Source organism: Diplotaxodon limnothrissa, linkage group LG12 (genome assembly GCF_057381915.1).
Source record: "Diplotaxodon limnothrissa isolate DT_005_m linkage group LG12, D_limnothrissa_male_GT1.1, whole genome shotgun sequence".
NCBI classification, from domain to species: Eukaryota; Metazoa; Chordata; class Actinopteri; order Cichliformes; family Cichlidae; genus Diplotaxodon; species Diplotaxodon limnothrissa.
In genome coordinates this window covers 23,418,649-23,434,681 of record NC_140607.1, presented here as the reverse complement: position 1 = coordinate 23,434,681, position 16,033 = coordinate 23,418,649, and the positions used below count along the sequence as shown (strand labels likewise).

At 38.1% G+C, this 16,033-nt stretch overlaps 1 protein-coding gene across 1 annotated transcript; it reads right to left on the bottom strand.

Annotated features, from left to right (window-relative positions):
- Positions 1–1,633: 1,633 nt before the first annotated feature.
- On the bottom strand, positions 1,634–10,341 carry LOC146621355 (G protein-coupled receptor-associated protein LMBRD2B-like). The gene is made up of 18 exons (XM_085368354.1): positions 10,297–10,341; positions 9,419–9,646; positions 9,092–9,198; positions 7,634–7,732; positions 6,844–7,011; positions 6,537–6,747; positions 6,374–6,448; positions 6,167–6,271; positions 5,850–6,030; positions 5,295–5,476; positions 4,888–5,021; positions 4,572–4,677; positions 4,377–4,474; positions 3,565–3,668; positions 3,328–3,374; positions 3,107–3,215; positions 1,898–1,991; positions 1,634–1,770 (listed from the first exon to the last, which is right to left on the bottom strand). Exons 2-18 carry the CDS (start codon positions 9,590–9,592, stop codon positions 1,707–1,709), a joined length of 2,058 nt encoding a protein of 685 aa, XP_085224480.1. The 5' UTR covers positions 9,593–9,646; positions 10,297–10,341; the 3' UTR covers positions 1,634–1,706.
- Positions 10,342–16,033: the final 5,692 nt, after the last annotated feature.

Below are 16,033 nucleotides of genomic sequence, written 5' to 3'. Positions count from 1 at the left end.
GATTATGGCTAATTATAACATAAATATGGCGTCAACGCATATATTTCAACAAGAGATGTAAGATGGTGTGTTGAGAAGTATTTTGAGAAACTGATGAAGAAAAAATGAAATGGGGGACAGATGAAGTTAAGTTAGTGGATCAGGAAGTGCAGAGAAATAATAAGGAGGAAGTGAGAGGAGCTATCAAGAGAATGGAAACAGGAAAGGTCCAGATGACATACCTGTGGAGGTATGGAGAAGTCAGAGAGAGAGGGCAATGGACTTTAACTTGATTGTTTAATACAATTTCAGAGGATGCCTGAAGAATGGAGAACTGCACAGTACTTCAAGAACAAGGATAATGTGAAGAGCTGTATTAACTACAGAAGAATAATGGTAAAAAGCCATAGCATGAAGCCAGAGTGCTTCATGTGCTATGTTTGCCTTAAGAGTGTTGATGGAGATGTATAGAGAGCGTGATAAGAAGTTGCACCCTCTCAGCACTTACGATAAGGTTTCAAGAGATAAATTTTGGTACTCCACGAGGAAGTCAAGAGTGGTAAAGTATATGAATGTGGTGGAGGACATGTATGAAGACAGCGAGACAGTGGCGAGTTGTGTGGTAGAAGTGACAGATGGGCTCAAACTAAGGGTGGGCCTGACTCACAGATTCAGCTCTGAGCCCTTTCTTGTTTTTAATGATGATGAGCAGGACTTATGTTTGCAGACAACATTGTGCTCTATTGTTAGAGCAGGTGGAAGAATGCCTGGAGAGGTGGTGGTATGCATTGCACTAGCAAAAGTCAGGGGCCCAAGGTGGACGTGGCAGAGCTGAAGATCCTCAGGAACAGCTCAGGTTGAGTGGTGTGGAGAAAAAGTTAGAGAGGCAATCTTTTTGAGAGGGATAGTGGATATATTGGACAAATTATGTCATTAGGACATGCAGAGGGCTGCAAAAAATACATGTAAAAAAACAAAACTAAAACTCTGTACACTCATGGAGTTACAGTATAAACCTCTCCATATATTTGCAAACAATTGTCTTGCAATAATTATCTATTTAAAAGAAAAAAAAAAACAACAACCCTCAGGTCATAAAATAAAATAAACATTGTGACATTTGAAAAAAGTGCTATAAAGGACATCTTGGGATGCTGTTTTATATATTTTAGGCCACTCAAAATCCAACAGCAGATAAAGTACAAGCAAAAACATTATGTTTTATTTATACAATAACAATTGAACAGTTCAAAATTGTATAAATAGATGCCTGGAGACTGCACCACATGAAAATGATGCTATTTAGCAGATACAGTTGAAAACACAACTTTAAACGTGTTTATGTTTTTGATATATTCTCTATGACACTTTGCTTTAGGCACAGAAATTGAATTTCAAATTAAATAAATATAAAATCTATGCACATACTATGAGCTCTGTTATCCACCAATTTTATTATAAAACATAACAATATCAAGCATGCATTTACAGACATGTGTTAAGTTCTTACAGTTACCAATCGCTATGAATACCACCAAAAATGCTTGTGATATAAAACCCTTTATTAAAGTTATATTTTACATCTATTAAACATCTTTACTTTTTTTTTTCTTAAGAGTGAATTATCTGCATTCAGACTTCCCTTTGAAGAAAATGTACCATTTGAATCATTTATTCTATTTGCAGCACATATTAGCTTTTTGATTTCCCTCCAGGTCCTTCGTGCGTCACACGTCGTCAAACACGCCCTTCACTGGAGGTGACAGAGTGAGGTAACTTCCTGCTGTGGATCTACAGCATTAAACACAGTGATACAGTGTGACAGAAAGGCACTGTTAGCATTCTTTTAAAACACAATATTATTCAGATTTATTTTAACACTAACCAACTATATTCTTGGTACTGAATGACATCATACCTTCTGTTGGGCGACTCGTCATCACTGGAGTCTTCCTGCAGTAAGCCCGTCTGCTGCTCGTCGGCCTTTTCGTTTCTTCTGGTAAATGTGACAACTGTGAATACAGAGAAGAAAAGATGCACAACACTAGTAAGCAGGTTGACTTCTTCTACAAGGGGTGGCTATAGCTCCAGAGATAGAGGTCATCTACTAATTGGAAGGTTAGCAGTTCGATGTATGCATTCACAGAAAAACCGTACCTGTATGACTGGGTGAATGACACAAGTTGTATAATGAGTGCTTAAGTAGAGTAGAAAAGCACGATATAAAAACCAGTTTATTTACCATATAAATCATGATAATCCATCAAAACTCCATGTTTGGTGTAATTCAAAACAAAGGGGAAAGGTGGTGACATGTTAAAAACTCTAGAAATGTTCTTCGTAATAATCATCTGCAGCAAAGAAATGACCGTCATCTACCATCTGCTAGATATTTATATATGTAGAAATATATATAGATGTAAAGCAGGCAGTTGTTCATGTGCAGCGTATTAGGTTCTTGCCACATAATTTGAATCAGATTGAGATCTTGAATTTGACTGTAATTTTACAACACTTTGATTCCAACTTGTTGCTGCTGCTCAGAATCATTATCTTGTTGCATTACCAAGCTACAACAAGGCTTTAGCTGTCAGACAGATGGCCTCACATTTAACTCTAGAATACTTTTTGTACAGAGCAGTTTGTGGTCAACAGGTGCCCAGGTCCTGAGGCCCAAATCATTACACCTGCACACCATGCTTGATAACTTGTATGAGGTGTTTTCCTGCTGTGTTTGGATAATAAAATATAAACCAAAGCCATGCTGCCATGTTCTTTTTAGAGAAAAGAGGCCTTCTTGTGGCAGCACTTCCAAACATGCCATACTTGTTCAGTCTTTTGCATAGATTCCTGTATGATAAGTTATTTTTACTTGTGTCATGTTCATAGAAACCTAAGAATAACTTCCTGTGGGAACACAGGGGTGGTGCTTCTTCCAAAGAAACCCAACCAGGCAAGCTGTAAAGCCTGTATGGATATGTATCTCATGTGGGTGAGGTGCCCTAGGTCTAAAATTATAGATTTTTAGTTTCTTGTATGAGCAGCAAGTTAGGTGGACAAATATCGATTTAAAAAAAAGTGTGAAGAAAATATTAGATAGATGTAGTGATATGAGAAAGAGCCCTACCACTTTTCTTGATCTTTGTTACAGGCTCCTTCTGGTTATCCTTTAACTCAGTGTAACCAGCTCTGTTCCGCCCAGTGGCCCCATCGACACCATACCGCTCCCTCCACGCCTGAAGCACAAAACAAAGTAGGCACACTATACACACAAACCAGTAGAACCGGCAAGCCAATAGGCTGGATAGATCTTCTTGTCTTGAGCAACTAAAGAAAGAAAATATCTACCCATCTTCGATTCTCTCCATCTTCAGCTCTTTGTCTTTTCCTTCTTTCTACAGAAGAACAAATTATAAAACATACAGTGCAAACATGACAAACATACAAAAAAACATTTTTCATAGGTTACTATAATAATGCATGAAAACATTAACTGTAAAAACCTGGATATGTTTAGCTGCCAAAACTGCTCTGATGCACAGAAACTTCAGAAAGAGTAAGCAATTGAACTTGTGATCAAATTACCTCTTTTGATGAGTTCCCTGCCTTCATCCACCAGGTCAGAGATCAAATCATCATCAGTGATGTACTGATGGAAGCCCAAGCGGTTCAAACAGCGAGACCCCAGACTACAAAACAAAATGATTGACATACATACTGTAACACATAAGTTCTTGTACTCAAGACAAAAACGTGATGGGTTTTTCAGAGCAGATTCCTTCTGCAAAATGGCCATTTTATTGCTCATAATTAACCTTCATCTTAAGTGTATCAGAGTAATAAAAAGTATAAAACTACTACATCTCTACCGTGCAATTTGTGATAAACAGGTGGGTAGTGTATAGCTGGGATGATTTTAACCACACTGGATTAAATTGGCAAATAAAGGGCGTGATAATGTGTTTGGAAATGTGTTTGCACTACAGATTCTGGACAAAAGCAGAATTCAGTAGAAAAGCTAAAGTCCTATCAACTCTACTTCAAACAATGAGTCCAACAAAAAATTAAATTGCTATTTTTAAGCATAATTTAAATAACAAGTGTTTTATACTTATACAATATTTTACATCATGAGTCACAAAACCATCAACGCTTCAAGGATTATAGACAAGACAGATTTTTACTCTATTATGAGATAAACTGTAACAATGTTACTTACTCTAACAATATTATTAAAACTTGTTATTTGTTCCATAGCTTTCTTTAAATATATTATAAGTTCTCATATTTCTCATATTTATAGCTGTACTTATACATCTTAAATCAGCCATTGGACTATTTTTAGGTGGGAAAAATACACAAGAATGTGCAAAAGTTGTTAGAGATTGCTGGTTTACTTGTAATATGTAGCAAAGCACAGCAGCAATACCAGCATGGGATAATAGATGTAGAACCCATCTGATATAAATGACAGCAGCTGCATAGAGCCCATAATCTGATAAAAAAAACATAAAGAAAAGAAAAACACACATTTAATTTACAGGTACAAATGTCTGTGTGTGTGTGTTGATACGTGAATTTGTGGAACCCACAGAGGTGTAAGATGTCTGTACTCTGTTCTTGTGTGAGATGGCAGAGTCCATGTGAATCATTCCCAGAAAGTTGAGGCATAAAGGTGGAGTGAGACGACAAAATAACCTGAGTCATACAGGGAAAAAGAGAGAGAATATTAAAATTAGGACAACACAAATTAAGCATACCAGACTGAATTGTGCTTCCTGTTTGGAAAGTCTGACCTGTAACCTATCGTTCCATTGATTTGAAACCAAAATGCAAAGATGTGTTTGACTAACTAACTTTCCATTTCAACTCACTTCATCCCTTATAGTGTAAATATGCTGCACATACATGCCACTGAACAGCAGGCTGTAAGCATCAGTCTGGTGATGTGGCACCAGGTAATAGTAGTTGAAAAATCGTATCCTGAAAACTGTGGAGTAGACGCACACACACATGAACAGGATACCCACAAAGCACACCATCTGTTGGAGAGTAAAAGGAAACACGTTTGAAGGTTAGGCTTGAACTGAAGAGAACAAAATAACCAACATGTTTATGTTCACAGCAGATTTCTGTTGGTTTTAAATAAAATAATAATGTGGGAGTCCAAGTGTTTGAAAGGCAAACTTTTGTTTCTTTCACCAATTTTCTGGCAAAAAGAAAAAAAAACTTTAAATAAATCAAAATACTATGTCACTCCTTGTAGTAACGTCATTCTAACGGGATTAACGCTGACAGCACTAATACATACTCACCTCAATGCAATGATAGTTGTACCATTTTTCAGCCAACTGAATAAAGACCGCAAACAGAGAAAGGACGGGGTGTGTGCTGAAGAAGGTGCACTCAGACCAGATTACTGCAGCGGAGAGTAAGCACAGGAGGACGGCCAGCAGCCTGCAGAGGCCCTGTCTGAGCACACACTCCCAAAACCACTCTGAACACACACACACACACACACACACACACACACACACACACACACACACACACACACACACACACACACACACACAAAACAAACAAATATGCGTGTAAGTGCAAACTCACATTTATGTTATACAAAAAAAAGGCACATGACTGCCGCGAAGAATTTATTATTAGACCGAGTGTCCCTAAAAGTTGCATGTTGTTTGCCAGACGACAAACAGTTCAAAAAAAGAGAAATATTCTTGTTGCTAACTGAAAACAAACCACAACTTTCTATTATGGCAGATATTCAAGAACATTTTTAAGGCTGTATTAGATATATCATCAATGCCATAATAAGTTTTACTTTTAATACTCCATGTGGGAATCTGAGAACTCACCTACAGTTGGAGTGTAGATGAACCTACGGATCCAGCCACGGTGTGCTAAAGGGAAGCTGTGGGTGAAGTGTCGGAGCGAGCTGTTCCGGCTTTTTGCTACATCTTCCAGATGAAAGGCCTGCTCTAACAGGATAGACCACTGAACCTGAGTCTGATTGTGTCTTTGCACTGCGCTGACCACCTGAAAACACACACGCAAATACAAAACATACAGGAAAGATGGGCAAACACTTTTTACAGGCATTTTAATGTGTAATCATATTTTTTTGCTTTATTTTTTTTTAATTCACAGTGCAATTTTAAAAAGAATTAATTACTTTTTCATGAAGTTTAACTAGGACTCTTTTGGTGGGAGGGGCATTCTGGTCCACGCGAGAGATTTCCACATTTATTCCCATCTCTTCTTGGTACTTTGTGGGACACTGAAGTGAAATGACACTCAAATGAGCCCAGTGTACAAGCTGAAAATGCACAATATATGCATGAGGAAAAAATTTTTTGTGGAATTTGGTTTCATTTCTTACCTTTGTCAAAATTATGTCCACATACTTCCTTAGAAAGTGGTTTTGCCTGACAGAGGCATGGATGCCTGCAACCTCCTGTTAAAAAAAGCAGATTATTTTTGTAAAGAAAAAAAATTAATATGCTGCAGTTTATTCTTTATTCTGTTTCAAGGTTAACCCTTGCCTCCATGACATCTGCAAGTTTCTCATCTGCCTCTGCCTTCTCAGTAGCCATCTTTGCTACCTTGAAGTAGCTCTTGGATAGCACGTAATTGTGGGACGATGACAGCCAATAAGACCGTGGGATTTCCACCAAGCCATAGCCTAGCAACAGGACCAGGAGGAAGAGTCCCCAGGTGTTGGCAGCTGTAATCCCTATGGTCTGGAGGTCCGCCCTACATGATTTAAAAGAAAGAAAGTAGATTATGCTGATTATGCTAACCAGAAAGCACAAATTGAAATATAGTGCATACAGTTCCAACTCGACTTACAAGGTCAGTTTCCACTTTAGCTGAACAGCCACATAGATGAGCAGAGCGATGAAGATGAGAAGGTATGAGCCATAATAAAGTGCATTTTCAATTAAAGCTGTTTTGATCTTTCCAACCACTGAGAAAGCTCCTGAGCGTGCATAAGACTGCATAAAGGGCAACAGCAGCCTGCATGCTCACACAGAGAACAGACAGAAAGAAACAGAGAGAAAAGGAAAGTCAAAACATTTTTTAACTTAAGGTAGAATAGTGTGTAAAAAAAAAGAAAAAAAGAAGAAGAATGAATTAGAGCCCAACTGATATAGGAATTTTTTCACCGATTATTGCTGATTTAAAAATTAAAAATATCAGCTAATATTTTTTGGAGACGCATTACAGATAAACACATTTCCTTAACATTTTTAATATTTAGTTAGTTAGTCAGACTCATTACTAAGATAATATGATAACTTTTTTCAAAACAGTCTGGTTTTAATGTCACAACAACTCATTTGCACTCTGCCTAAGCCTGATCAGACCCCATAACCCTTTTTTCCTGAGTGAACATCGGCAGGTCCGTTTTCACATCGCAAAACTATGGCATCATAACAATGTGACTGGTCACATGAAATGATGAATCCAGACCAACAGTAACTATGATGATCCAGGACCAACACCAACACAGAGATATCAGATACACCTATTGCCAACAGGGAGGATAGAGAGTGCCCTCTGGTGGAACACTTAGACATCCTGACTCCTAACATGGGACGATTTATTTATCGTATGTTTATGAGTAAGAGGATCTTACCATGTAAGAAACTGAGACGTCCAGTATACAACTCTCCAAAACACTTCGAGGGTGTCATTTGGAATATAAGTCCAAGGCTCCTCACACTTGCCTGGTGGACTGAAGCGCACACAGAAGATTAAAGAATTAGAGAAAAAAAGCACACTGGAAGCCAGGTATAAAATTCTAAATGCTCAAAAGCCACATGATACATCATCACAACTTTAACACAACCACACCTTGAATCCATAAAATATACACAGTATGGATTTTGTTGCCATTTCAAAATCACTCATTGCCCCTAAAAGGTTCAGTGCCCCCACATTTCATGACAGATTTCTAATAAAAAATAGCTCCAATAAAATAAAACAATGTACGAACTAAATGCGGTAACATTTTTGTAAAGAAGTATTACTCCTGAATTCTAAAACTGTATTTCTCAAAGCTGCGAGAGCCACGAATGGAATTTAATTCACCTCCATTGTATTAGGGTGAAGGGTGAAATCTGAGAGATGACACCGATCAGCCACTGTGTTAGATACACTTGCTCGTTCACGGAAATATCTGATAGGAAGGCAATAGTAAGTTGAATAACTACTCATTTGTGAATTTGGCATAAAATGGTAAAATGGTAAATGGTCTGTATTTATATAGCGCTTTACTAGTCCCTAAGGACCCCAAAGCGCTTTACATATCCAGTCATCCACCCATTCACACACTGGTGATGGCAAGCTACATGTTTATGCCAACATGTATCAACACTTCAGGATGCTGCTGGCTGTGGTGTAATGCTGTGAAGATATTTTCTTGGCAGACTTTCGTCCCCTTAATATCAGCTGAGCATTGTTTAAACAAGAGAGCCTACTGGAGTATCTCAAAAGGTCTCCACAGTCACCAGATCTCAATTCCATTGAGCACCTTTGGAATGTGGTGGAAGGAGAAATTATAATCATGCAAGTGCAGCTGACAATTCTGCAGGAATTATGTGATGCTATCATGTCAGTATTGATAAGAGCGACTTCTTGAATCTATGCCCCAAAGAATTAAAGGAGTCCAACCCATTGCTAACTAGGTGTAACTAATAAAGTGGCCGGTGAGTGTATGTAACACATAAAAATGATGAGTACTGATATCATCTAGGGGAATTACAAATAAGCAAAAAAACGCTGATTCTTAACAGTTTTAGAATACCAAACAAAACAGTAGAGTGACTTGAACTGAGTGAATAAAGTCTGTTCAGTTGTAAGGCTTTACTTGGGCTTAAAGCAATCAAATACATGGAGAAGTCATGTGAAAGATGAGCAAATGAGATTATGAGATCCCCGTGGAATGCTGGCTCCTTTGCTAAACAAACACGGACAAAGTGGATATGTGCAGATCAGCAGATTATCTGCTGTGTTATGTATAATGCTGCATGGCGGTGGAGCAAATCTGGAAAACTATGGCCCTATTTCTGATAAATCAAAACAACGTCTTTACCTCATAGATGGAAAAGGAGACAAGTTGGCCTCACTCCTACTACTGGGGTTCGTTGGAGTTGCAGTAGTGGTGTTTGCAATGTTAGAATTGCACTGATTGTAGACAGCCTGGCAGAAGAGTAGAGTTTGCACAGTCAGGCAAACACATGTAAAAGTGCAGTGAACATAGTTAATATAAGACCCCAGAGGTGAGATTTGTATAAATAAACACACAGCTCAACCTTACTTAGAGAAATTTTTTCAAAAAGCACATAAAAATCTTACTCTTGCCCACCCCCACCCCCTGAAAAAATAAAGTTACACTAATAAAGAAATTAATGTCTAGTACCATGCTGACATCAAGTGGTAGGATGAAGACGATGAGGAAGCACAGGTACCAGGACAGCAGCGTTCCAAACAGGACCAGCCTCTGCTGCTTCCACAGATCTCCATAACGCTGGAGGAGGTAGAGGGCCAAGAAAAAAACGACCACCACCACAACAGCCAGCGCAGCACCACTCATGATGACTTATAACAAGACAGACATCAAGAGCTCATGACAGCAGACTGAAAAGACCTGGAAACAAAGAGAAAGAGGTGAGTGGTGAAAGCAGACAGAATATCAGCTCTTATCTGCTGGATAACAGAGAGAAACAGACCAGTTGAGATGTGGGGAAACATAAGTGACTAAAATGCAGTAACATAACACACTGCAATGGATTAATTAAAAGAAAGCTTTATTTATTTATAAGAGGAAAAGAAATGAACGAAAACCAGCAGGACCTTGAATTAATACACAAATCTGAAACTCTAGTGTGCCCAAAGATATTCTTTGACATTTCACAAACACTCAGAGAGGTAAGCTACTCTGATAACGTTCAGACCGAACAGAGCGAACAACTGGCTTTTAGAAAGTTTTTCAAGTGGGATATTTTTCACATAAAAAAGCTTTGAATCCTGTTTTCCAGATGTTTTGGAGTGATAACTACTGTTTTCAAGACGTTCATTTAGCTATTGTGGTCATGTTTTCTTTTTTAAAATCCAGAAGCGATGATTTTCGATGCATTTCCGCGCCGTGTTCTCGCACTGTTAACAGTCAATGCTGTGTTTCATTTCATGAACAAAGTAGGCCCACTTTTTATATATTTTATTTATTAGAGCCAGACAGACTCTTACCTGTGGAAGGTTCATTGTCATCAAAAAGCACAAAAAACTTTCTTAACTTACAGTCACATCATATTTCCTGGACGGGAACCCCGACAGATGTATACAACCTTTGAAACTACGTTGCGTAACTAACGTTCGGTACGCCAGATTTGCTGGAGCAGCAGGGGATTCTGGGTATTGTAGGCACTAGTGACTGCTGAGAATTTCATCGACAACGTAACGCCAAGTGAATCATATTTGATACATGAGTTGTTATTGGTTTTTTTTTTAACTCATATATGCCAATTAATGTTTATTTACTTATTTGATACTCCATTGTTTTTTTGTTTTTTTTAAAAAAGGGTAATTATTTTATGGTTTAGGCTTCAGAGTAGACACAAGTAACTCTGTATTTTATAAGCATTATTGCATCACTGGGATCCATTCATACACGTACAGTGTAGACAGGTAGACAGATATGCTCATACAAATGATTGTAGGTTCAAAACCTGAGAAAGATACACAAATATAAACTTTTAAACTGTTGAAAAAGGAAGTAGCTTAATGTTTTTTGTAGTCATTACATTTGTAGCCAGTTTTTTTCTGAACTTAGTTCGAAAGACAGCTACATACTTTGCTAGAATATGTTGTGAGCTGACAATACTATCTTTAAATATACACCGCATTCCAAATTATCATGCAAATGATATTTTCTCTGATTTTCCTAAATAGTCGATTCAAATGACAGCATGATTTTCGAGTCATCAAGCATTAGAGTATAATTCAAATGTTACTCAACAAACCTCCCAATGAAAACAGTATGTTTTTCAAAAATAAAAAACTTAAAATGCACTGTTCCAAATTATTACGCAAACAGAGTTTCAAAACATTTTAAAGATTGTAGAGAATTGAAAGTGGTCATTTGTTGAATTTGCAGCATTAGGAGATTATATTTACTGAAATCAAAAGCTATTTCAATCAAAAACCTCTTAAAAGGTCAAGTTACATATTAACATAGGACCCCTTATTTGATAGCAGTTTCACAGTTCTTGCATCCATGGAACTTGTGAGTTTTTGGAGAGTTTCTGCTTGAATGTCTTTGCAGGATGTCAGAATAGCCTCCCAGAGCTGCTGTTTGGATGTGAACTGCCTACCACCCTCATAGTTTTTTGCTTGAGGATGCTCCAAAGGTTCTCAATAGGATTGAGGTTAGGGGAGGATGGGGGTCACAATATGAGTTTCTCTCCTTTTATGCTGATAGCAGCCAATGATGCAGAGGTATTCCTTGCAGCATGAGATGGTGCATTGTCTAACATGAAGATGATTTTGTTGCGGAAAGTATGGTTCTTCTTTTTCTATCATGGAAGAAAGTGGTCAGTCAGAAAATCCACATACTTTGCAGTGGCCATTTTCACACGTTCAGGGGCCCTAAAGGGCCGGACCAGCTCTCTCCCTGTGATTCCGCCCCAAGACATGACTCCACCACCTCCTTGCTGATGTCACAGCCTTGTTGGGACATGGTGGCCATCCACCAACCAGCCACCACCATCCATCTGGACCATCCACGGTTGTATGGCACTCATCAGTGAACAAGACTGTTTTAAAACTAGTCGTCATGTAGTTCTGGGCCCACTGCAGCCGTTTCTGCTTGTGAGTATTGGTTAGGGGTAGGGATGGGTGCCAGTATCCGGTGCACCGGTTCTGACATAAACGGTAGTAACCAGACCGAAAAGCAGCGCACATTTCGGTGCTTTTTTTTTTCCTGCGATGTCATACACTTTGGATTCTAGCCAATCATTTTACCTTTCCAAGGAAGTAGGCGGGCCCAGGTACATACGTTCTTTTAGAGCAGAGCTACAGATTAAAAATGCCCAAAGCGAAGCGCTCAAAAGTCTGGCTGTACTTCACAGCAAAAGATGCAAACTCAGCAGCCTGCAACAAGTGCTTTAAGGTGATACTGTGATGACGGATGATGATGGCAGCAGCAGCCGTTCTTCTCTGAGTGAGTGGCTTAATGTTGTTCGTGTGTAATTTACATTGAGTAGGCTAACCACGTTATTACATTAATGCATGTAAGGTGAACTAGCAAACACCGTTGTAGTTACATGCTGTCTTCTTGTTTGATAGAGTGATACCATATATGCCCTATAGCTGCAAAAAAGGCTAACATTGTTATCTTTTTACAACCCCCCCCCCCCCCCCCCCCCCCCAAGAAAAAAAAACAACAGCAAAACATGAGAGGTTTTAGGTCAAAGTTTGTGTTTTCCATTGTTTAAGCACCGGTTCCAACCAAAGGAGGTATGTTGTATCAACAGAAAAGGCTAACTTGGTTATCATTTTGCAGAAAAAAAGAGACTTCTAAAAATAAAAACATGAGAGGTTTTTGGACCAATTTTGTGTTCTCCTTTCTTTAAGCACCGGTTTGAGCACCGTTTGAGCACCGTTTAAGCACTGGCACCGTTTCACAAGTAACGGTTTGGCACCAGTATTGGCTAAAACCTAAACGATACCCATCCCTAGTTAGGGATTCCCAAATAGAAGGTTTATGCACAACTGCAAGTCTCTGGAGGATCCTACATCTTGATGTTCACAGGGCTCCAGAGGCACCAGCAAATATCTGTTTGCTGCTTTGTAATGGCCTTTTAGCAGCTGCTCCCCTAGTCTGATGTATTTGTTTGGCAGAAACCTTCGTCTTTGTCCCTTTATCTGCACGAACCCGTGTGTGCTCTGAGTCAGCCAGAAATCTCTTAACATTATGGTGATCACGTTTAAATTTTTGTGAAATATCTAAGGTTTTCATTACATGTCCAAGGCATTCAACTATTTCACGCTTTTCAGCAACAGAGAGATCCTTTTTCTTTCCCATACTGCTTGAAAATTGTGGTCTGCTTAATAATGTGGAACATCCTTCTTTAGTGGTTTTTCCTTTAATTGGGCTCAACGGGCAAACTAATGATCATAGGTGTCCAAGGTTGATTTCAGTGATACAAAGAGTCCTGAGACACAATTCCATCCATGAGTTTAACTGAAAAACAACTTATTTCATCTTTATGCCACTTAAACACAATTTGCATAATATTTGTGTAAGTAAATAGCAGAAATAACCAGAAAATCTTTGCAGTAGTGTCTTATGAGGAAACCTCACTCACCCCACTTTTTAGTACAAGATATAGGATGAGGAAAGAGCAGAACAGAGTCAAGAGGCTGGAATGTGGACAGAGAAGCAAGCATATGAATAATGTGGCCATAATTCAGCATAAAAAGACGTGTGGATTGCACAGCATTGAAAGAGAAACATAATGGTGTTCTGTAGAAGACAGAAACAGTTTTTGTCTCCAGAGACATGCATATTCTGTATAGCACAAAGCTACATAAGGACAGGCTGAAATATAACAAATGAAACAGAAACAAATGATGCTGCTTCTTATTATTATACTCCTGATTCTGAATTTAACAGAGTGATACAATTTATAAAAAATAAAATTCATATGAACTTCAAAATCTATCACAGGTTCATATACAAAATCAGCCACAGGCTGATTGAACTTTTTTTTTTTTTTTTGCTTTGATTAAATTGCAAAGTGCTGGACCTGAAAGGAAAAGGTAATTTATAATGATATATTTCTGATATACTACGACTAATGAGCAATATTTTAAAACAGGACATCTTCTTATCTTCTTTTTATATCTTCTTGTGATATCTTCTTTTTCTTTTGCTAAATCAGTAAGACACAATTCTTTTTCATATTTTTTAATCCAACATACATATTTTTTCAGATATGCATTCTGATATGATATAAATTAATTTCTGTCTGTCCTTGCAAACTACCTTTTAAATCCATTGGTTAAAGTTGTGTTGGTTTGCATGCACTTCTAATTGCAACACAGGCAAAAAATGCATAAATCTTAATTCTTGCAACACAGACAATTATTCTCTAAACTTGGTGAATCTTGAAAAAGAAAAACTCAAATCACTTTTTCAGTTATGTTTTCTTCTGATCCCGTGCTCCTCTTCTCCTCCACCCTACTCCCTGAAACATTTGTACTTATATCCAGATAGAGTGCTGACTGAAAGCGACACAGAATGCTTTCAGTGCGTTTCAGTTGTGGAGGTACAACCATAAATAAGGGTCGTCAGCGTACATGGGTCCAAGTATGTTTATGCACACAGCTCGGTGCTCCAGCAACAAGTCCATGTGGCCCAGCAGATCCAGACACAGATGTTCAGTGAGATTCACTAAAACGGCCCAGCCTTCAATTGCTCTGGTCACACCCAGTGCATCCAACAAAACTGACCCAAAAATGTCCAGAGAGGCTGGCCAGTCCTCTAGAAGACTGTCTGTTTGCTCCATTTTCCTGTGTCTCGTTTCTGCAGTGCAAGGCTTATTGGCCTGATTCAAACTGTTACAGCACAGATAAAACCCAGTGGCAGGTGCTTAATGAGGCCATCTGTCACACCCCCCCCCCACCCTCCCAATCCTAAAAGGATTAAAATAATTAGGTGCATGACCATTCAAACCTGTTTGAATGAGATTCAATCCTTCAGTCACTGTAGAATATATGTATGTCCTAATCTCATTGATCAGATACATTCTTCAAATCTGAGGCAGAGATTATCCTGATTATTATTATTATAGCATCACCATCTAACTGGAGGCTAAGGTTATGTATGTATATACTCATTAAAATTATTATTAATGTGTAATAAGATCATGTTTTCACCAGGTTATTAAAATGAGCAGCTCGTCTACTCACAGCAGCTCATTTCTTAACCTTATGAAGGGACATTTGCTGATTATAAAGACTAACAACGTTTTACGTCACACATTTTGGACCTGTCAGCAATAATCAGTACTGTTTTTGTTATTTTACAGTTTTTTGTTTAGTTTTTACTTTAATAACAAACAAACAAAAACACAAACAAAACCAATGTTATATACGTACTAGATGAGGAAAAAAAATGCTCCGGACCAATATGTCTTTAACCACTAGATTTAAAGATGCAAAAGAAATTGTTCCTTGGGTGAACTCTAACAGGGGTGGATTAAGTTAGTGCAGTTGTTTCACCACTAGATGGAGGTAGTTAATTTGTTTCTGAAGGTTCAGCTTTGCAAAAAGAGAGAAACAGGATCAAGCAGATACACATTTTAACAATAAATAAATATATAAGAGAAAATAATCTACAAATATCATTTATTTTACATCAATTGAATTTAAGAGAATATAACTAATAAAACTAAAGCACTGTATGTGTGGTGATACAGTTTCATATTGGAATGCCAGGAAGCTGCTGCTCACACAGTCCCAATCGTGATTACTGTGGGGACGGTTTCTCAGGCGATCAGGATAATTTTTTACACCAAATTTCAGTGCAATCTAAATACATACCATTCAACAGAAACATGGAATACGAATGCAGTGATGCTAAAAGACAGTTCAAACCCCCTGTATGAAGATGTAATGAGGTGAGGTACTGGTTATCTCTTCTTCATGCTATTATCTTCTCCCATTGTTACAAGTCTCTTGAATCTTTCACAGGTTAAATTCATGAACCCGTGGTTTTGATACAAAAGACGGGTGTAGCGTTTTAATCTCTGAGAACTTCAAACACAATTTTGAAAACCTTGTCAGGTTTCTGGTCACACCCTTTGGCACAACAGTAAGCAGATTATTTGGGAAACCTTGTACACTGTGTTCTTGAAATGACTTATACTGAAATTATATCCCTGCCACCCGAGCAAGTTTATTCATATTTACTCATTTTAGTGAGATATGTTGTGCTTTTGCTGGTTGCTTTTTTTGTAGTTTAATAAGGAGC